Source organism: Triturus cristatus, chromosome 3_1 (assembly GCF_964204655.1).
Source record: "Triturus cristatus chromosome 3_1, aTriCri1.1, whole genome shotgun sequence".
Classification (NCBI taxonomy): domain Eukaryota; kingdom Metazoa; phylum Chordata; class Amphibia; order Caudata; family Salamandridae; genus Triturus; species Triturus cristatus.
In genome coordinates this window covers 139,889,111-139,911,734 of record NC_140583.1, presented here as the reverse complement: position 1 = coordinate 139,911,734, position 22,624 = coordinate 139,889,111, and the positions used below count along the sequence as shown (strand labels likewise).

Sequence of the window (22,624 nt, the reverse complement as noted above, 5' to 3'; positions counted from 1 at the left end):
TCCTCAGAATCGAATCTTACTCCTTTGTATGGTAGTGGCACTAGCCGTCTTGACCCGAAAAATCCGATTTTATCTGCCATGCATAAATCCTGGCAGAGAAGTCATAGGCTGTTGGGTTCGAATCCAAGAATTCATATCAAAGCCCCCCTATGGAATAATTCGGGCATTCGTATCAATGGTCGTATGTTATCCTGGCCTGAATGGCGTGCTGCAGGTATCCTCTATCCGGATCAGCTTCTGCATGATGGGGATTTTAAGCCATTCTCTCAGCTAAGAGTAGAATTTGATCTTCCCCTACACCATTCTTCTAAATACCTCCAGCTTCAGCAATGTCTGAAGATCCATATGGGGTCACCGCCATGGATATTACAAGATTCCCCTATTTTATCCTATTTGCACGTTTGGGGGAAATTTAAAGGTGTTACCTCCGGCATATATAAAATTTTATCGTCCCACCTCTTCTCTAAACCCCTTTCACATGATCTTCAGCGTAAATGGCAAGTTCGCCTCTCAATTTCCTTTTCTGACATTGAATGGGGTCTGATTCTGGAGAATTTGAACAAGGGAGCCCGTGAATCAAGGCTTAAATTTTGTCTTTTTAAAATACTACACGATTGGCACTGGTCTCCAGTCAAATTGCACAAAGCTGGCCTTCTTTCCCATTCCAATTGCTGGAGATGCTCCAATTCAGGTTGCGATATTACTCATATCATTTGTGATTGCCCTAGTATCCGATCTTATTGGGCTTACATTGGTACTACTTTGAATTCCACTATGCCCCTAAAATTGCCACTTACACCAACTAATATCCTCCTGCATGATGTCCGCCACTCCCCAAAGCTCTCGAAGCCACAACTCCGTCTTTTTCATATCTCACTGGCTACTGCTAAAATATGTATCCTGCGTCATTGGAAATCATCTTTGCCTCCCTCTCAGGAAGATTGGTTGGTAGCGATGATACAGACTGCCTCACATGAACGCACAATCTATAACCTTCAGGATCAAGCTGACACCTTTCTCCGAATTTGGTCTCCATTTCTTAAATCAAATTCTGCTAACTCCCCTGCTTCTACTTCTATCCAAGCACATTAATCTGCTTTTACCCTCTCTTGTCCTTTGTTTATTTCTTTTCTTTTTCTTGTCTTCTGTATTCTCTGTTTTATTCGCTACAGTGTTCATCTGTCTTTATCTAATCATTTTACCTTTGTTTTATCTATTTATTTATATTTCCTGCACTTCTATTGTCTAAGCTCCTTCCCTTTTTCCTCCCCTTATAGGTTATGTCTTTATAATATATCATTCTATGTCTTGACATAATTATTACTTCAATTAGTATTTATATATTTAAATGCATATTTATATCATATTTATCTAATATTTATTCATCAGTATCTTTTTGCATTATTTCTCTCAACATGGATCTATTTTCTCTTCATTTTCTGTTGTTTATGCTTTGATGTATTTGTTTTATAAAACTTTAATAAAAAATTTCAACACAAAAAGAATAGGATCAATCTATGTGTTGTGAAAGCAAACTTGCCCCACTGTAAAGCGCCAACAATGCTGAGATTTTTAGGACTCTGGTTTGCTACCCCAGACCTTAATTCGTACTTGCAAATGTGGGACTGCCCCCAAGCATTTGAAGGATAGGAATGCTTGTTTCAGCTAGGAAAATGTCGTCTTGGATCAAAGTTAAAGAATATATATATTTTCATATTTTAGCGGCTTCAAAGGAAATTATTTCTACACTTCTCTTTTCATTTAAATTATTCTTGATTAGGATCTAAAGTAGAAGCTCCATGGTACATCATGTTAGTTTTTTATACACACATAATTTAATATATCACACAGTGGGTCAGTAAAAGAAACTGATATTCACGTGTTAACTGTTAAGAAAACAAAATGTATATTCAAATGTACGTTTAGTTAATGGGTTACCAAAAGGTCAGATGAACTATACAGTGTTTAAACATGCATTGGGGAACAGCACTTAAATAATACAAAACATAAAATCCTTATTATGTGGGTGGAAGTACTGCCTCAAACTCCAAAAACCCCTCGCCAACATCTGACACAAGCAGCTAGTGACTGCACCGACACACACAGCCAGACCAACGCTCGACCCCCGTTTTCTCAGTCAGCGGGAACGTCCCCTACAGCCACACCAAAGAACACATCTGGACCAACCAACACTGCGTACATCTCACTTTCACCATGCCCACTGTACAATATCAACCTCATTCCCGGCCCCGTCGCTGCTGGAACAACGCCATCGAAGAACATCTTTGCACACCTCCGCACGACCACTCCGCCAACACCAACAAACGCCAACACCGCACCCCTCAAGAAGACACCAGGCAAGCAACACTCCAAGGGAGCAAGCTGCTTCACTGCCATGTGTCCAGATGCAGCTGCCCGTGACTTAAGAAGAGAAGGAGGAAAAACAAAACCCGAGAAACCCATGCTACCTTCAATTCCGCCATCAACTCACACCCCCTTCTCCTCCAAACCACAAAGAAAATGGGCTTCCAGGACAAAATAAACACCAATGCACACAACAGCAAAAAACTCTTCAACGTAGTCAAGGAGTTCGCCAGGGCCAACAGTGATACCAGACATCCCACCCTCCCAAGACCTCTGCAACCGTCTCGGCACCTTTTTCCACAATAAGATCAGACAGCGCTTCGACAGCTTTGACACCCAAGACACAACTACTAAGCCCACCACCACCCCACGCAACCACAGCTCAATCCAACAGATCGTGCTCAACTGGACTCCGCTCACCACAGATGACACGCTCAAGACCATGAAGAGCATCCACTCAGGAGCCTCATCGGAACCTTTCCAGTACCACATCTTCCATAGAGCAGCGGCCTCCATTGCCCCCCATCCCACCTTCGCCGTCAGTCTACTGCTCCATCAAATCCTCCACCTTCCCTGACGACTGAAAACACACCAAGATCAACCGCCCGCGGATGAAACCATCCTCCGACCCGATAGACCTAAAGAACTTCAGACTCATCTCCCTCTTCCCCTTCCCAGCCAAGGCCATTGAGGAGGCCATCAATGCCCAACTCTCCCGAGTTCACCGAAGAGAGCCTTGTCCTGGACATCTCCCAATCTGGTTTCTGAAGCATCCACACCACCAAGATAGCACTCCTCGCCACCACCCATGACAGCCGCTCCTTCCTCGACGAGGGCCAAACCACAGCCCTTCTCCTACTGGACCTCTCTCCCATCTTCGACACCATTTCTCATTGCATGCTAATCATGAGACTCCACAACACTGGCGTCCGTGACAAGGTACTGGACTGGATCCAGTCCTTCCTGACTGGCTGAACACAGCCAGAACCTACAGAGATCAGCTGTGGAGTGCCCTAGGGCTCCTCTTTGAGCCACCCACTTTAACATCTACATGTCTCCCCTCGCAGCCATAGTCAGAAGCCACAGACTCGACATAGTCTACGCTGATGACACCCAGCTGATCATCTCCATCACCAACGAACCCACAGCTGCCAGAATCAACTTTCACAACAGAATGAAGGCAGTTGTTACCGGGATGCACGACCGCTGCCTCAAGCTCTACTTTGCCCAGACCGAAGTACTCGTCCTGGGACCTGCCCCTCTCAGCCTGAGACGACTCCTGGTGGCCCGCCACACTAAGAACCCCTCCAACCCCTACGGACCACGCCTGCAACCTCCACATCATACTGGACTCCTCGCTTTCAATGAACCGCTAAATCAACCCAGTATTCTCATCCTGTTTCCACACGCACCGCCTGCTTTGAAAGACATTCAGATGGCTCCCCACAGACTCCAGAAGGACTGTCACACACACACTCATCACCAGTAGACTTGACTACAGCAGCACACTCTATGCCGGCGTCACCCAGAAACAGCTTAGGAAACTACAGAATGTTCAGAACGCCGCAGCCAGACTGGTCCTTGACATCCCCCGCCGCAGCCACGTGACGCATCTCCACTGGTTCTCCGTGAACAAAAGAATCACCTTCAAGCTCCTTGCACATGCCTACATAAAACATAACGTAACATAACCATAACGTGTATTTGTAAAGCGCACGTATCACCCAAGCTAGGGTCTCAAGGCACTGAATAACAGATGTTGATTGTTACCCAACTTAATGGTACTCATGTTATCGACCTCAGAAGGATGAAATTCTGAGTGGACCCGCTGGGATTGAACCAGTGACCATGAGGTCAAACACAGGCCCCTAGATGGACGCTTTAGTCCACTAAGCCACCAGACCCTACATGGCCCTCCAAGACACAGGACCAGAATATCTGAACCACCACCTTGCTTTCCACACACCCGCCAGACAACTCCGCTGTGCCCAACTTGCCCTGGCCTCTGTTCTACGGATCCACAAGACCAGAACTGGAGGAAGATCTTCCGCCTACCTCGCTGCTAAGTCCTGGAACACCCTGCTCCTCAACCTCAGGCAATCCACATCGTTGACCCAGTTGAGGAAGGACCTCAAGACCTGGCTCTTTGACTGAACCTCCACACCCAGACGGATCAGCAGCCCCACCACCCCCTTCTCTCTCCCCAGCGCCTCGAGACCCTCAAGGGTGAGTATCTGCGCTTTACAAACCCCTGATTGATTGATTGAAATACATGTAGAAAAAAAGGAACAGGGAATTTTACTCTTGTCCTTTTGTTCCTTGAAAGTGTACCAACCTCTGTTTAATGTTTTGTCTCTTAATATACACTTACCCAGTGTTTGCACACTTTATTGTCCCTTTATCTACACCCAAACGCGGACCCACTTAAATATATACATTTATATATATTCATAAATAACTGTGCCTAGGACCCATGGGGTAAGTGGTTGCAGCGTTGGTTGAGCATCTTTTACATCATTGGGAATCCATTAATTGATTGAATTTCCTTCCAGACTACTTTGTCGCGGTTATTTTTCCTACACTAAACTCACAAGCTCAAAGTTTTCCTTTTATAATATCCATATAAGGTTGCTGCAAACTAGCACCTAGACACTGTCTTGGCTCTTTTAGTGCTCTGTATAAATATGCTTCATCCAATATTAAACTAACCTTACCTTGATTTGGTTCCAAGTGATTAGGCAGTGGGATAAGAGGACAAACTATTTTTTGCGGTGTGTACATGTGCATCTTTTAAGCAGGAACAAAGCACTTGCCTGAGGGACACGATGAGAGGCGCTAGAAACCAGATATAAGGGGTAAGTATCTTCAGAATGTTCTCCAATGAGCAACATTTTTATAGAATCATTAAATATTTTCTAATGTACTGAAAACTGGACAAGAATAAAGCATTTGTAAGTAGCTCAAAGTCTTGCACTAAGTGACACTGCATTAGATTGCAGGGGGTGGGTGGACAAGACATGCAAATGTGATTTTCTGGATAAAAAGCTGCAGCCTGCGTGATTCTGCCTCCCATGTGCCTAGTGGGCACCGTGACCATAACCATGCAGTGTTTAGGTGATCGCTGGCTCTCAGGAAGCATTGGGGATCTTGGTGACTATTTGCCTTGTGTGGTCACAGATGCGGTAATTGATTGCTTGAACTGACCCTTGCAGGTTACTTTAGGATATTAAAGACCATCTGCTGCTCTAATGACCTGATCCTAGTGAATAAAGTTTATTCAGCTGAGTCAATTAAGATTACTATGTTTCAAGCCTTCTTGCTGCGAAGTCTAGAGGATTGTGATCCCGGTGCATGGACTGTAGCGCTTGAACCTAATTTTTCATCACCATTAAAGATCCTCCTACTTCTCCTACCCAAGTCCATCCACCCGAAGAGTGAGTGAGTGCTCGTTCGTTCGTTCTCCATGTCCGATACTACCCAAACAGTACAGTTATATTTTTTCCTCTGCACAGGTGGTGCTGGTTATAGACGCGGATAAGCCTGGGAGCGAACGGGATGACTTCTTTTTGGGGGTAAGTGTGCTCTGTCTGAACCTGTTCGTGCGGTCCTTGCTGCCTCCAGTTTCGTGCTAACCACCTACTTTGTTTTATACCCAAGGCTATCAACTGCTTCTTCATTGTTTACTATTGTCTAGAAATGGCACTAAAAATCTTCTCGCTGGGGTTCAAGAACTACGTGTCGTACCCAAGTAACATGTTTGATGGGCTGCTGACGATCATACTTGTGGTAGGTTATTTTATCATCTCAATTCACAAACATGCCGTCAGCCACACTACCAGCATGCGTGTCTGACATTGCACAATTACGACCTCCCTATAGTCATGCAAACCTAACTCTGTCATCACGCACTCACAGGCCCAGTATCAAATGTGGGGTGCAATGTGATGTGCAGACAAAATTTATATATGATGCTCCCTAAATCCTCTTCCTGCTCGCCAAAATTGGATCATTCACCTGGTGATCGATCGTAGCAGATTTTTATTGTAAATTCATGATGCTTTCCATCCTTTTTCCCCTTGATACCCACCGAAGCTTTGTCAAAGCGGGATATATTTCTGTAGCTGCTGTTTCTCGTCTGTTTGAATGCTCGTCACACTGATGGATGGAGAGGACATACAGTACCCATTGTGGCTCTGACTCCTGTTCTTTTGTCATTTAAAGGTCTTGGAGATCGCAACTATTGCTCTGTACAGTTTTCCTCATCCAGGCTGGTATGTGCTTTCTATATGTGCATGCAAGTAATTGTGCTATAGTTTTGATTTCTGCTTGATGTGTGCTTTGTCTTGTCTAGCACCCAAGATTAATGTATTGGGTGTTTGCTGAGATCAAGCTGTTGCAAGACGTCTCGCGAGTGCTGACCATGCTCTTGCACTGTGCTGACACATAATATATATCGTCTCTGTCAAAACCTGACTTACTAGTCAATACTTCTGTGTGAATTGCAATTGTAGAACTATTCTGATGCATCAGTTTCAGTAGTTGTTATATATGGAGTATGTACTTGCGGGGGGCGGCAAAGTGTAAGGTGTTAGATGTTGAATGTGTCGTAAATTCCAAGTGTTGATTTGAATGTCAGAAGATTAGATAATGACCGCAATCCATGCTACTCTATGATCTGGAACCTGCGCCCCCCTCTCTGTGATCTGGAACCTGCGCCCCCCTCTCTGTGATCTGGAACCTGCGCCCCCCCTCTCTGTGATCTGGAACCTGCGCCCCCCCTCTCTGTGATCTGGAACCTGCGCCCCCCCTCTCTGTGATCTGGAACCTGCGCCCCCCCTCTCTGTGATCTGGAACCTGCGCCCCCCCTCTCTGTGATCTGGAACCTGCGCCCCCCCTCTCTGTGATCTGGAACCTGCGCCCCCCCTCTCTGTGATCTGGAACCTGCGCCCCCCTCTCTGATCTGGAACCTGCGCCCCCCTCTCTGTGATCTGGAACCTGCGCCCCCCTCTCTGTGATCTGGAACCTGCGCCCCCCTCTCTGTGATCTGGAACCTGCGCCCGTCCCCTCTCTGTGATCTGGAACCTGCACGTGTCCCCTCTCTGTGATCTGGAACCTGCTCGTGTCCCCTCTCTGTGATCTGGAACCTGCACGTGTCCCCTCTCTGTGATCTGGAATCTGCGCCCCCCCTCTCTGTGATCTGGAATCTGCGCGTGCCCCCCTCTCTGTGATCTGGAAGCTGCGCGTGCCCCCCTCTCTGTGATCTGGAAGCTGCGCGTGCCCCCCTCTCTGTGATCTGGAAGCTGCGCGTGCCCCCCTCTCTGTGATCTGGAAGCTGCGCGTGCCCCCCTCTCTGTGATCTGGAAGCTGCGCGTGCCCCCCTCTCTGTGATCTGGAACCTGCGCGTGCCCCCCTCTCTGTGATCTGGAACCTGCGCGTGCCCCCCTCTCTGCGATCTGGAACCTGCGCGTGCCCCCCTCTCTGCGATCTGGAACCTGCGCCTCTTCAAGACCCAATGGTGGATGCAGGCCCAAATACACAGCAAAAGAGGTCACCAGTCTATTGTACCCAGAAGGGTCACTGCGAGCTAACTCTCAACAATCCTGTATCTGCTGCTAGAGAGACTGACTTGAACCCTAACCTGGGGAAAAATTTGGATAGATCTAGTACAGGGAATCGGGTGTGCAGGACTGGCATATGGTCCAAAGTCATGAGGTGAGTATGGATTTTATTGGGGGAGGAAAAGATGAGTAAACATCTCCACCCATGTGAGAAGACTAGTTTCATGTTGCCCTCTGTTTAGTAGCACAAATGTATTCAGCAGGTCGCGTGCAGTGCCATCCATTGGGCATCCAGCATGCTCCACTGAGCTAGTGAGCAGTTGGACTTCTAGTTAGAAAGTTCCCTGACAGGTGTAGTAATAGGGAGGCAAGACATAGCCTCGACATGGGTAGATGGGGGGGGGGGGGGGGTTGACTCTACGTATGTTATACACAACAGAGGCTCTGTCGGAGCTCTGGTGCTGGCCAAGGGATGCCGCTGTCCAGGCGGGTAGTGATTCAATTATGCCTTTGCTTACTTCAGTCCTGGTGTTGGTTCCACCTGGATCATGGTAGATCTCCCTTGCTCACACAGAGATGAAACGGTATCTCAGTGACCCTGTGTCCTCCTCTCTAAGGGATCCTGCACTTGAGCAGGTTGATGTTCTCTTTGTGAACCTTGTGCTTATTGGCGCAAACAGTCCATTGCCTGCAGGGACCAGATGGTAATCCTGGTGGCCATCTTGAGAGAATATAAAAGTACCGCACGGTACCATGAACCTGCATGGATTTTATAGCCGCTCCTCAGAGCTCGTAGATGCGTTCATCACAGGTGCGAGCTGTGCTCTTCATGCGCTCTCCTGCAAAACTGTGCGCACCCCTGTGCTGCTGCTAAGAAATCTGAAGATTGAGGGGGCGCAGGACAAACCGACCCGGAGACTGCAGGTGGCTCTGTTCCACCACGCTTCCTCAGAGACCTCTGCTATGCCAGCAGCAACCTGTTCTTTTATCAAATTTGCTTCCAAGCTCTCGTGTTTTCTTTTGCTCTTTAATAATTATTATTCACTCCAGTATTACTCATTTTGTAACTGTCAAAGGATGAAAGGCTGCGTAGCAGCAGCCAAGATCTGTCTCTGTACTCTTTCATGAGGCACATGCATTAACCCACTGAGCCGTGCTTTTGGTTTAAGGCATCCTGCACTGTGATACCAGTGGAAATGAGAATGTTTCAAAAATAATGTACAGGGGCCATACAGTGCATGCCACAAAAGGTCTCAAAACCCCAGGCGTCTATATCTAATAGAGATGTGGGACTGGGCAAGAGAAAGACTACCCCAGATCGGCCTTTCAAGGAAGTTACCACCATCAAACCAATGTATCGGCTCCCTGAGGAGGGTCGAATTTGTTTCAGGTTTGCCGCCTTGATCCTCCGGTGCTGCACTCTAAATATCTTTAACTCGCCAGTTTGCTTTACCGGTCTGGTTGCTCTACTGCAATGCTTACCAAATGTTTTAGAACCACTGCCCAATTTTTAGAACGACAAACATTTGAGACCCACCTTGCTTTAATGGACATGAGGTGGACAATTTCTTTAATGTAACTAAAGCATTGAGTGGTAGTGCACGTCATTTACACACAGCACACCTTCTACTGAAATAGCCACTACATTTGTACAGACCTACAGTTTTACTGATAAAACTGTATTGCACACAAATGATAATGCGTAGAATAGGGTTTCGGTGAATATCATGTTTGCAGCACCAACTAAAGAGTTTTGAGTAGTTTTGCGCCTATTAAAATCTTTGTTTCAAACACAGTGCTTCATTTTTGCTCTCAAGAATGCTCAATGCGTACTGCTCATTTACAGGTGTTTACATTGTGTTGTGTTGCAACAAAATGACCCCTTGTGGCCTTACCATTCACGCTGCCTTTACCCCAACAAGATTGTCACATAATTCATGTGACTTTTCTTCCTCTGGCCTCAGTGAGAGGAGGATGGTAAACACCAGTCCTCATGTGTTTAAAAAAAAAAAATCGTAATTTTTCAGCGGTTGTACCTTGGCATTTGACCTCTGTCTTTGAAGCGCAGCAAATGTGCCCAGATAAACGCAAAACTTGAAGGCATATTAATTATTGCTTGGACTTTTGTGACCCACTAAAAATCGGTTTGTTACCCATAGTTTGGGAAACACTGATTTACTGTGCTACTCGGCTCCTCCCCACACTTATTAGGTCTGGCATGACCGCATAGCGGCCTTCTCACCTATTGTTACCAATTCTTTAAACTATACTTAATGTGCTTTGGTCGCCCACCCTCCTCCCTCGAGTGGTCACTCTCCCCTCATGCTATTGGCTGTTGGGTGTATCACTCCACTCTATAGAGTATTTCGAGGAACTATTTCACATCTCTAAAGGTAATTGAATCGTCACACATTTTATATATAAAATACTTGTGTTATTTTGTTCACTGCTGCACGCATTTCTTTAATATTTCAGTTAGAGCTTAAAACGCAAGTCAGATCTATTAGCTCTGACAATGCTGGTTTATTTTCCTGTTCCATAATTCTGCTCTAGTACTATGCATTGCTTATTTCTTATAATTCAGGGTTATATGTTGCTCTGCCCTGCTAAACAAACCAAACTACCAAGTAAAATATGTGCTGGTGTGCACCATGTGTGGGAGTGCAATGTCCCATACGGACCCTTGTTGCAAGAAACATTAGAGGGGCGTTGACCCTTCTGGTGCCCTGCACTGGTCTCGGTCTAAGCAAAATCTCTGCCCCGTTTCGATCAAACGAGGCCAGCATGGGCCTTCCAGGGTATAAATACTTCATGCTGGTGGACCTCTGGGGAGATGCTCGGGTGCCGGCTACGTTGCCGAGCTGGCGAAGATTTGCAAAGTTAATTGTTTTCGTACCTTACGAGATCATTTTCACTAATTAAAACAAGGAAAGATCAAAAACGAATGCCGACTTTCCTATGCAAACACACCTGTCAAACTTTTTATATGCACGCTGGATGATGTTTTTCTCTAGAAGTTTTAATTTTCGTGACATAAATTGTTGCACACTGAATTTTCACGCAAACGTGGTTACGCGTGAAAACTCTCAATTTACCAAAGATGTGGAGTTTCCCACAGAAATTTGCGGAGCTTTTCAGACATTATTGATTTTCTTAATCGCGCTTGTGAAATGTGAACACATATTAGTGCCTGAACCTATTTAAAGTCTCTTTCCGTTCTCTGCGCTGCCCTCCTGCGGGCTCCGACAGTCGCCACCAGCCTATGCCCATCTTTTTTTCCAAGAATTAAGTGCCGGTCGGTCTCTCTGACGCACGCCAGTGACGTCACGGAAACGCGTGACCGTCGGATGCGACTGATGAGATGGAAACTGGCTATGGCGGACGGTGAGTCACTCGTGGGGGGTGTGACGTGGTGGAAAACCAGCACATTACTGCTGCGTGAGAGGAGACACTGTGGGCCGTGCGCTGTCTCTACCTGCCACCTGGGTGAAAGGTGCATCATGTACGTACTTGAAATCCCATACCTTGGGTCACTTAGTACTGTTCCTGTCTCCATGCAGTTCTCGGCCTTCAGCCGCAGAGGACACCCTTCAGGACATTTTGGCCATTTAAGGCGAAGTGACCCTCCCTTACCGTCATCTGTTGACCCATCTGTGTTTAGAGAACGGATGTGGAGCGCCGTACAATAAAGTAGTGCACATAGGAACGCACCAGGCTTTGCCCGTGGAACTTTATTGGTAAGTTCCTGCTGTGCATGAATGGATCACACCACTTATAACTTAATATGCATTTTTTAATGATCCGTCCTCGGACAGCAGCCATTTTATGGAAGTGTCTGTAATATTCCATAGTAGACGTCACGTTGGTGATAATAGTATTTTTTATTCGAGCACCTAAAATATTTAATTTTGTGGTGTACACACCCGGTGCCCAGGTGATTGGCGAGGGTCAGGTCAGTGCCGAGGGACTGGAGATATTTAATGACCGAGAGCAATCCGCTATGTATGGACCAGAGCACCTCCTCGTCCTTTTCATTCGGTGGTGCCTGGTGCTGACACAAGCTCTAGTGGGGCCCCTAGCCCAAGAATTCCTCTCAAACTGAGTAGAAGTGGCAGGATTCACATCGGTGATTTACAGGTTGTCCAGAGATTAACAAAGCAGGGATACTAACTTCAAACATACAAACTGAATAGAGTGTGCCTAGAAGCAAGTTGAAGACCAGCACAAAGCACTATATATATATTTTCTTATTTTATTTCCTGGTTCCGAGGAGTGACTGAGCACTCACTCTTCCATTTATTTATACCCTTGTGCCACGCCCGACCCTGGGGATGTGGAAGCAGGAACAAAGTATTGTAGAGGCCGAGTGCCACTCTACATCCCTTCCAACTTGTATTTTCTTGAACCCATTCAACTTTGCTCTTCGTTGCACATATAGTCTCTCAGTCTCGGACTTGGTGCTAGGTTGGGGCAAAGACCATACTTCTGGCTCCGGCCTCCTCCCTTCTGGCTGCCAGCTGGTGGGGTGTTGGTGAAAGATTCCCCAACGCACCTTCCTGGCGACTATGATGGTCTTGCGGGCCTCAAGATGTTTTGGGTAACTTCGGGGCAGTAGTCTGGCACATCTGCCTCTGGATCAGCAGTGCCTCTTGTGTTCCTGGCTCCCTTCCCCAGTCCTATCCGGGGACTTCACTCCTCTGAACCAGGACACGTTTCAGGCTGCTGTGGTCTGTCCCCGCTGTACAGTGACCATAGTTCAATGGATGCCCTAAACCTTCCAAACCTCCCTCTCGAACGGTGTGTGGAACTTTCATCCTGGATGGCGGTCTCTCATTATGACTAGGTCCCACACTGACAATCCAGGAGCTGTTGCTCGATGGGTCAGGCTGGCCTGGTCATTCATGCTTTTTCTGCTCCCCTAAGTGGCCTGTACGTCCAGTGCTGTGGGCTTCCACAGAGGCTTAGAGGGAATGCAGTCGCATCAGGCGGGCCATTGGTGCTCAGTTTGTTGTGCTGTGGGGAGTTTGTTGATCTGCTCGTAGAAACCTATGGAGGCAACACTCCATGTCCTCCCTCACTATCCACCCCTATCCTGAGGGTCCTGTTCAGGGCACTGGCGTAACGAAACTTGAGGGGGCCCCCCTGCAAGGTAAGTGGAGGGGCCCACACCGGACTCAATCAGGAGCACTTCAGCCAGAGTATTGTGCTGAGGGGGCCCCCTAGAGCTCGGGGGGCCCACGCACTGCGGGGGCCTGTGTTATGCCACTGGTTCAGGGTGCGCATAAAACCCTCCACCTTTCCGTTAGCTTGGGGCCATTGAGGAGGTCACCATCATTTGCTTAGTGGCTGCATATGTTCCTTGAATTCGTGCTCATTGAATGGGGGCCTATTGTCAGTGTTCACTTTGTCTAGCAGTCCCATCACAGCGAACACTTTTTCCAAGTTTTGGAGAATGTGGTGGATTGTATGACCTCAACCACCGGGTACTTGGTGTGGCTGTCCAGGATTAGTGTGGTGAGCCGGCCATCCGGGAAGCTCCAGAAATCTATGCTAACTTGGGGCCACAGACATGGTTCTTCTGTGATGACTGGTGCCGAATCTCTGCTTGTAATTGCACATGAGTAGCAGCCTCGCACTTTTTTTGTCCACCAAGGCGTCTATGCCAGGAAACCACACCTTATCTCTCAACCTTGCTTCAGTCTTTACCACTCATTGGTGCCCCTGATGAGCCAACTTGACAGTTCTGGGTATAATAATTTGCCTTCTCCTAAGTAGCAGGCCTTCACTGCTGGTGCTCACTTCATTTCTTGCGTGCCAGGGCTGGCTCATCGTTCTTTGTGCTCTCTCTTCCAGCAATATGGGGCCATCCATCATGTTGCACCTTTGCTGCCTCAGTAGTGCTCCTTTGGCCTTTTTGAGAGACGTGTGTCATCGAGGTTTGCCTCTATGATCTTTGCAAAGGATAGTTCCCTTGGATATGCACTGTGCACTACTATCCTCAAGAAGTCTTCCGCCCCTTCGTACTCCTCAGCTGTCTCCGGTCCAGGTTCTCCTTCTGAATGGCGTGACAGATAGTTGGCTGGGTTGTTGATCCTTGGGTAGTACAGTACGTCAGATTGGTAGGGTTGCAGCTGCACTGGCCACTGCTTGATGCGAGGCGGGATATGCTGGGATGTCCCTGCAAATAGAGCAACTAGAAGGTTGTGGTCAGTTATGACCTGGATTAGTTGTCGACAGAGGAATAAGGGGAAGTGGTGGCATGCCCACATGATGACCATTGCCTCACACTCTATCTGCTTGTACCTGTTTTTTTGTGTCTGACGGTGCTCTGAAGGTGTATGCGATCGGGACGCAGGACCCTACACACTTCTCCTGTAGCAGCACTGCTCCTAGCTCCACTGTGCTCACACCAACCACCAGCTCTGTATGACATTTTGCATTAAAGTAGTCCATTGTGACATCTGCCAGTAGTGCTTCTTGCTTCTTTTACATGGCGGAAAGCCAAATCCGCTTGCCAGTCTCATAGCATCAATTCTTGTCAGTGTCCTCAGTGGCTCTGACAAGGTCAGCAAGTTTGGCATGCCAAAGAATCTCCTCACCTCAGTGGCATTACGAGGGGTGGATACTTATTTAATTGCCACAACTTTCTTTTGGTCAATGCGGAGCCCTTCCCTTGAAGTTGTATCCAAAGAACTCTATTTAATTTTCATAGAATGAACCCTTTTGATGATGAGTCAGACCACCGTCCGCCAGTTGTTGAAGCGTAGCTCTGAGTCTCACGTGGTGCTCCTCAAGGGTATCGGAAAATATCCATATGTCATTGCTAATATTCCGGGCTCCCACCAGTCCAGAGAGGGTTTCGCAGATGGTGTTTTAAAACACCTCTGTTGCCGATGATTTCTTGAAGTTCAGCCCCAATATCGTCGGCGACCTATGTGCTTTGAAAAAGTTGTGATGTACAGACTAAATGGTTCTAGTTCTAGCTGATGGAAGCAGCCGTTTAAGTCCAGTTTGGAAAACCATTGGGCTCAAGTCCTATCCGCCACAATGTCCTCCATCGTGGGGGGTTATGCGTCGCTCCTTTTGGATGACTTTATTCGGGAGACGCATGTCTATCCACAGTCTGATTGTGCCTGGTTTTTTCGGGTTTGGTGCAATCACAAAAGGTGAGATCCACATGGTTGGGCTGGTGACCTTCTCAATCACTCTTGTTCTTCCAGGTTCCACAGCTCCTTTATCACAAGCAGCCATAGATGGACCAGGACCCTCAGTTGCCGAAGTTCTATTAGTCTCAGTATCATCAATGTGTAGTCACACTTAGTGCCCTTCAGTCTGCCCAGCCCTTTGAATAGCTGAGGATACTCCACTATGATGCAGACAGCATGTAATGCGTGGACCTGTCGGACAAAGTAGATGAGCCACAGGTTTTCTGCTGCTTGGCAACCTAACAGCGTGCCAGTGCCTCCTTCCACAACGTGGATTAGTGCTCGCGTTGTCTTTCAGTCGCTTGCCACCGCAACTTCCTCCACCCTTTTTTAATGGCAATGCTTTGTGCCACAATATGTGAAAATCCACGCTTTTATTGGCGCTAGCTTGGGGCAAGGTAACCGCCTGTAGAGTTGTGGTGAGTCCATTACATTGACAGAAATTCTGGTGTTAATCTGCGCCCTCACAAACGTGCCACCACTGTCCCCCATGCACATTGACAGTGGCCTCTTCCGGTTTCCTTCTCTCCCTGCAAATGAGATGGTGAATACCTTGCAGTCCGCTTCGTCTGTGTATGGTCTCTAGCTGCCACCCACGGGTGGTCTCTGCAGCAGATGTCGATTGAGGAGGACAAGATACAAAGTGGATCTTTCCTTGCCTCTGTCACCTGGCCGGGGCTCTTGTCCTTTGTTAAGGCACACTTTGGTAAAGTGGTTCATGTGTCCCCATCTGGAGAAGGACCGGCCTTTGACAGGACAGGTGTTTTGTACTCTGTGTTCAAGGCCATAGTTGCCACACCACCTCAATGGTGGTTTCGCCCCACTGGGTGTTCGAGGTCAGGCAGTCCATTACTGAATAACCGTACTTGCTCCTCCTTGATCCTAGCGGTGTGGGTCCTGCTTGCCTGGACTGTCCCTAGTGCCAGTTCTGCCTCCATCTAATTGGCCCGGCTGTCTTCCAGTTTGTGTGACCTTACCAACACCAGTATGGTGTCCAAGGTGATCTCAGGTTGTTGTCGGACAGCTGCGGACTTGGAGCCTTGAATGAGTTGGGCCCTAATTTCATCCTGCTGGCCTATATCCGTGCATTTGCCAGCTTCTAGAGACATGCATAGTACACTTCCATGTATTCATCGTCCCACTTCCAGGCCTTCTACCGCTTGAAATGCTTCTAGTCAAGGTTGAGCTGGGGAGGAAGGGGTGGCGTTTCGAAGGTGCAAAGCTGCCACCACAGCGTCTAAATCTGCACCATCATACCCATGACCTCTTGACTGCACTGTGTATTTCCAGGGAGTCTCAGTAGTAGTGCTGTAGGCGTCCGACTCATTGCCGTCAGCGTGGCTCGGGAGTTGCACAGTCCGCCAGCTTACTGAGGGACGGCAGCTCTGTGACTGAAGAGTGGGTAGCTGGTGAAATGAAATGAAAAAGAAATGCTCTAGGCATATGAGCTGCAGAATTCACACTCTGTGCATAGATCGCCATCTTGTGTTGGGCTCAGATGCTTGCACCTTGTTGTGCTCTTGGAAGAAGTCTTTTGTAGTCACGAGATACGTGACTCCTCCCTTGGACGATAGTGCGCATGGGCATCGACTCCATCCTCCGATTGATTTTTAACCACCATCGGATTCGGATGTAACTTCAGTGCTCCGGTTCGGTAGCGTGTTTTCCAAACCTTTTCGATGCGCAAATCATCAAACAAACTCAACGGTATTGTTTTGTTTGCGTGCCCTTGGACGCGCTCATCAAAATACCCAATTCCAGTCGTCGGCGCGGGCCGCTGGGCCCATCAACGCCTTTCGGGCATACGGCTAATGGAAAGGGTCTCAATTTAAAAAATGCCCCCAGTGTGGAGCTAAATTCCCACACAGCGACCAACATAAGGTCTGTAACCTCTGTCTGTCGCCCGAGCACGAGGAGAGTAATTGCCAGGCCTGTGCCTCTATTCGATCCAAGAAAACTATCCGTGATCGCCGGGCCCCCCAACCCGTTATGGCGCAGCAAGCAGCTCCGGTGCCGGAGGACATCTTCAGCGAAGGCCCCGATGTCCTGGAGGAGGATTCGGAGGATCTGGAAATCGTTTCCGAGGCAGACAACCCCGACTCAGATGACTAAATCACTTCAGGTCAACGAGTGAGTACAACTGCCCCTACCCCAACCCCACCTGAAAAAAAAGAAGGCTCCGGTCAAGACTTCACCTGCTTGCCCCAGTCGCGATCGAAAGACAAAGGAGAAGCCTTCCGGCAGCTCGGGACCGAGCAAGCCGCATATCCGTGCCCGACAGACACCGTCAGCACTGGAGCCGGGAGCTCATCCTACTTCCGCAAAAAGCCATTGGCACCGAACACCTCGGCACCAAAGGGAAAAAGCTCGGATCCGAAACCAAAACATTCAGAACCGAAAAAGATTTTGACACCGAAGCCCAAGGATCCAAAAACCCTTCGAAGGTTCTAGAGCATAAATCTAAACCTCGCTCTGAACCGAAAAAATCGGCGCCGAAAGCGACTACCGAAGAGGAAGAACTTTTTCGACCGGATCCCATCGATCCGAAGCAAAAAACACTCCAAGTAGACCCTATAACAGGACATGTGGTTAATGTTCCGCACAAGAAGAGGAAATTGGACACCCCACACATCCCTGAAGTGCCTCCAAACAAAAGAGACTGTGCTACTTCACCTCTACGATCCTCTTCTCCTGTTCTTCCTCCTAAGCCTTTCTCTCCATCACACTCTCCCATAATCCCACCATACTCCCCACCACCACAGGATGATGATTTAGGGGGTGGGGGAGGAAACAATGACCCTTTCACTGACCCTGATGAGGACACAGATGTAACACAGGACGATTGGGATGATTATGATGACCCAGTAGGCCTTCCAGACCTCCCAGACCCCGATACATACCCAACAAAGCCATCTCCCCCAGATGACAATATTGGTTTTAGCCAGCTTATAGACAGGGATGCCCAGTACTATGGTGTTCAAATGTATTCGGACCCCGCAGAGGAGGACTTCCTAATAGACACCTTTGCACAGTTACGAACAACTGTTCAAACTTTACCAATGCTAAAAGGCGTCATTAAACATGCCCCAGCAATATTCAAAGACCCTGTAAGGGCTAGAATTCTCAACCCCAGAATTGACAAAACAATATAAAGTCGCTCCAAATGATCCTACCTACATCAAGGGTCCACTACATTTGGATTCTTTAGTGGTCACCAATCTAGAAAACGTGCTAACTCTCAAACCTTGGGTGATGCTCCACCTCCGCACAAAGAGTCTTAATTATTAGATGCTTCGGGCAAACGAGTTGCTGCCCAAGCAGCTAATCGTTGGAGGATAGCCAATGTGCTGGCATTACTTGCCAGGTATGATAGGGCTCATTACGACTAATTGAAACCCTATTGCAGCATTTTCCTCATCAATATAAGACCCAGGCCAATGATTTAATTCAAGAGGGCAAATTGATAACTAATGCATCAATCAAGTGTGCCCTTGATGCAGCAGACACCCCATCCAGGTCCATTAACACTAGTGTGTTACTAAGAAGAAATGCCTGGTTGCGCATCTCTGGATTCAAACAGGAGGTACAAACAACTTTCCTCAATCACCAATTCAATCATGAACAACTGTTTGGCCCGGCTGTGGATACAGCTTTAGAAAAAATGAAAAATGACACGGAGACTGCTAAATCCATGGGAGCATTACAGTCTCCATCCACACGGGGTTCCTTTCGGTTCTTCTTCTATAGAGGTGCATCCAAAAATATCAGTGCAGACGCAGCTTCTTCCTCATACAAAAACCCCACACAAACCTCCCCTAACAGAGGATATTTTAGAGTTGGATACAGAGGAAATAACAAAGGAAGAGGCCGAGGTAACAACACTCGCGCCTCTCCCTCTAATAAACAGTGACTTCCCTCCACTCCCTCCAGACCATTCCACTCCGGTCGAAGGGAGACTCGGAGTTCCTACCTGTCTGGCAATCCATCACCACAGACAAGTGGGTAAGACAAATTATCCAGTGTGGTTACTGCCTGGAACTTACAGCAACTCCACCCAATTTACCACCCAGGCAACGCCCAATGTCCACGGAACATCTGATACTCCTCAAACAGGAAGTTCTTTCACTGCGTCAAAAGCACGCAATAGAACCAGTCACCATACAACATCAAGGAACCGGAGTTTACTCTCTATATTTCCTAATCCCCAAAAAGGACGGTACCCTAAGGCCAATATTGGACCTCAGACCCTTCAATCTCTACATACAGTCAGATCATTTTCACATGATCACTCTGCAACAAGTCCTTCCACTGCTTCAACAAGGCGACTTCCTTGCCACACTAGATCTCAAGGACGCCTACTTTCATATTCCCATACACCCTGCTCACAGAAAATACCTAAGGTTCACTCAGGACGGCCAACGCTATCAGTTCAAGGTCCTTCCATTTGGGGTGACCACAGCACCCAGGGTGTTCACAAAGTCCCTTGCAGTCGTAGCAGCACACTTGCGAAGACAACAAATCCATGTATTTCGATACCGCCAGTGTGTTCACCACACTCATCAAACCATTTAGCTGCTGCACAACCTGGGGTTCACAGTAAACTATAGCAAGTCACATCTTCAACCATCCTACATACATCCGTATCTAGGAGCCACAATAGACACTTCCAAAGCTCTAGCATACGCCAATCCAGCAAGGATAACCAGTATGCAAACCCTGCTGTCCAAGTTTCAGCCCCAACACTCTCTCCCAGCACGAATGTTTATGCAACGCATAGGAATGATGGCCTCTTGCATTTTTATTGTATCTCACGCAATACTTCGGTTGCGCCCTTTACAGGAATGCTTAGCACGTCAGTGGAACCAGGCTCAAGGTCCACTTACAGATCTGGTGTTGGTGGACAGCCGCACACATCGCTCCGCCGTGGTGGAACACACAAAATCTTTCCAGAGGGCGGCCATTCGTAGAGCCGGTTCCATACATAGTGCTAACAGCAGACACATCACTCACCGGCTAGGGAGCCCATCTCCTAAAACGCATTATTCAGGGCAAGTGGCCCACTCAATAAAAACTGTTCCACATCAATTACCTAGAATTACTGGCAATTTTTCTAGTGTTAAAGTAGTTCCAAACACATCTCAACAAAGCTGTCCTAGTTCGCACAGACAATATAAAAGCAATATATTGCATACAGAAACAAGGAGGAACACACTCTCTGCAGCGGTCTCATCTAGCGGAAAGCATATGGAGATGGGCCACTCCACAAAACATATATCTTCTGTCAGAACATCTTCCAGGGGTGAACAATCAGATGGCGGATCTGTTAAGTTGTCAGACTCAACAGATACACAAATGGGAACCTCATCCGCAAGTTCTTCGACCCTTCTTCTAGATGTGGAGCCAATCGGACATAGATCTGTTCTCCACATATGCAAAATGCCCAACCTTTGCCGCCAGGTTCCCACACCCGTTGTCCAAGGCCAATGCAATATGGAGGAACTGGTCAGGCAGATTTGCGTACGCTTTATCGCCACTCCCACTCATTCCACTAGTAGTACGCAAGTTCAAACAGTCTCTCAAAATGATCCTAGTTTCTCCAACATGGGCACAGCAACCATGGTTCAAAACACTACTCGAACTCTCAGTAGTTCCACACCAAAAATTACGTCTCTCCCCGAAGCTGCTAACGCAGAACCATGGAGAGATAAGGCACCCAGATCCAGCATAACTGAATCTAGCGATCTGGCTCCTGAAATCCTAGAGTTCAGTTACCTCAACCTCCCACCGGACTTTATGAATATTATTAAAGTAGCCAGACGCCCCACTACTAGAGCTTGCTATGCAGCTAAATGGAAGAGATTCGTCATTTACTGCAATAATAACAAAATTGACCCACTGGATGCTTCAATCCGAAACATTATCTGCTATTTGCTACACCTACAAAGATGCAATCTGGCATGCTCATCGATAAGATTACATCTGGCTGCCCTTGCCGCCTACCTACAAAACAGATAACATTTGTCATTGTTTAGAGTGCCTGCTATCCAAGCCTTTATGGAAGGCCATAAAAGGATAATTCCACCCAGACTGCCACCCTCTCCAGTGTGGAACTTAAACATTGTTCTTACTAGACTTATGGGTCCCCCATTTGAGCCTTAACAAAAATGCCAATTACAATTCCTTACATGGAAAGTAGCTTTCCTTGTCGCAATCACCTCTCTCAGGAGAGTAAGTGAGATCCAGACTTTAACCATACAAGAACCATTCTTACAAATACATCGTAACAAGGTGATTCTTAGAACAAACCCAACATTCCTTCCCAAGGTAATCTCTGCTTTCCATCCTAATCAATCAGTAGAGTTGCCAGTATTTGCCAAAATCCTGATTCTGTAGCGGAAAGGGCTCTTCACACGCTCGACGTCAAAAGAGCTTTACTTTACTACATAGACAGGACTAAAAACTTTAGGAAGACAAAGCAACTGTTTGTAGCTTTCTCTCCACCTCATAAAGGCAATTCAATTTCCAAAGCCGGAATTGCCAGGTGGATAGTAAAATGTATTCCAATATGCTATCAGAAAGCAAAACGTACGTTAACAATTCCCCCTAGAGCGCATTCAACACGCAAACTAGGGGCTTCCATGGCATTCGTGGGGAACATTCCCCTAGAAGACGTTTGTAAGGCAGCAACATGGTCTACAACACACACCTTCAACAAACACTATTGTGTAGATGTGCAGGCAAAGCAACAAGCTTCTGTAGGCCAAGCTGTTCTTAGGACACTTTTTCAAACTATTGCAACCGATACAGGCGACCACCGCTAGGGGAGACACTGCTGTACAGTCTATGCACAGAGTGTGAATTCTGCAGCTCATATGCCTCGAACGGAAATTGCTACTTACCAGTATGCATCTGTTCTTGGCATGAAGAGCTTCAGCGATTCACACGCCCACCCACCTCCCCGGTACCTGTATCTGTTTTAGTGTTATCTTACTTAGATACATTCTCACGGACATCTTTCTGTTTATTACCAACTCCATCATTTCCCTTTGTGGCGAAAAACAATCTGAGGATGGAGTCGATGCCCATGCCACTATCGTCCAAGGGGGGAGTCACCTATCTCGGAACTACAAAATACTTCTTCCAAGACAACCAGGTGCAAGCATCCGATCCCAATACCAGATGGCGATCTATGCACAGAGTGTGAATCTCTGTAGCTCTACATGCCAAGAACAGATGCATACTGGTAAGTAGCATTTTCCTTATAAAGCGCAAAACATCCACCCAAAGGCGTCAAGGTGCTAGCTCATCAGACAGGAAATGCCGGACAGTTTTAAAACCACATCAGAGATTGGAAAGCCACATCTTCAACGCCTTCCTGAAGGCCAACAAGTGTCTCATCTTTTAACTTCAGTGGAAGCGAGTTCCACAGTCTGGTCGTACCGACCAGAAAGCTTCTTCCACCCCAGGAACACTTTTTGAACCTGGCGACTACCAGAT

General features: G+C 47.4%; 1 protein-coding gene across 2 annotated transcripts in view; it reads left to right on the top strand.

Annotated features, from left to right (window-relative positions):
* Positions 1 to 22,624, top strand: part of TPCN2 (two pore segment channel 2) — a 261,921-nt gene that overhangs the window by 181,917 nt on the left and 57,380 nt on the right. For both annotated transcript variants that reach the window (XM_085643579.1, XM_085643578.1), the window contains 3 exons: positions 5,877 to 5,936; positions 6,022 to 6,150; positions 6,586 to 6,635. In XM_085643579.1, the coding sequence (XP_085499705.1) occupies positions 5,877 to 5,936; positions 6,022 to 6,150; positions 6,586 to 6,635 (239 nt within the window). The remainder of the gene's footprint in view (positions 1 to 5,876; positions 5,937 to 6,021; positions 6,151 to 6,585; positions 6,636 to 22,624) is intronic.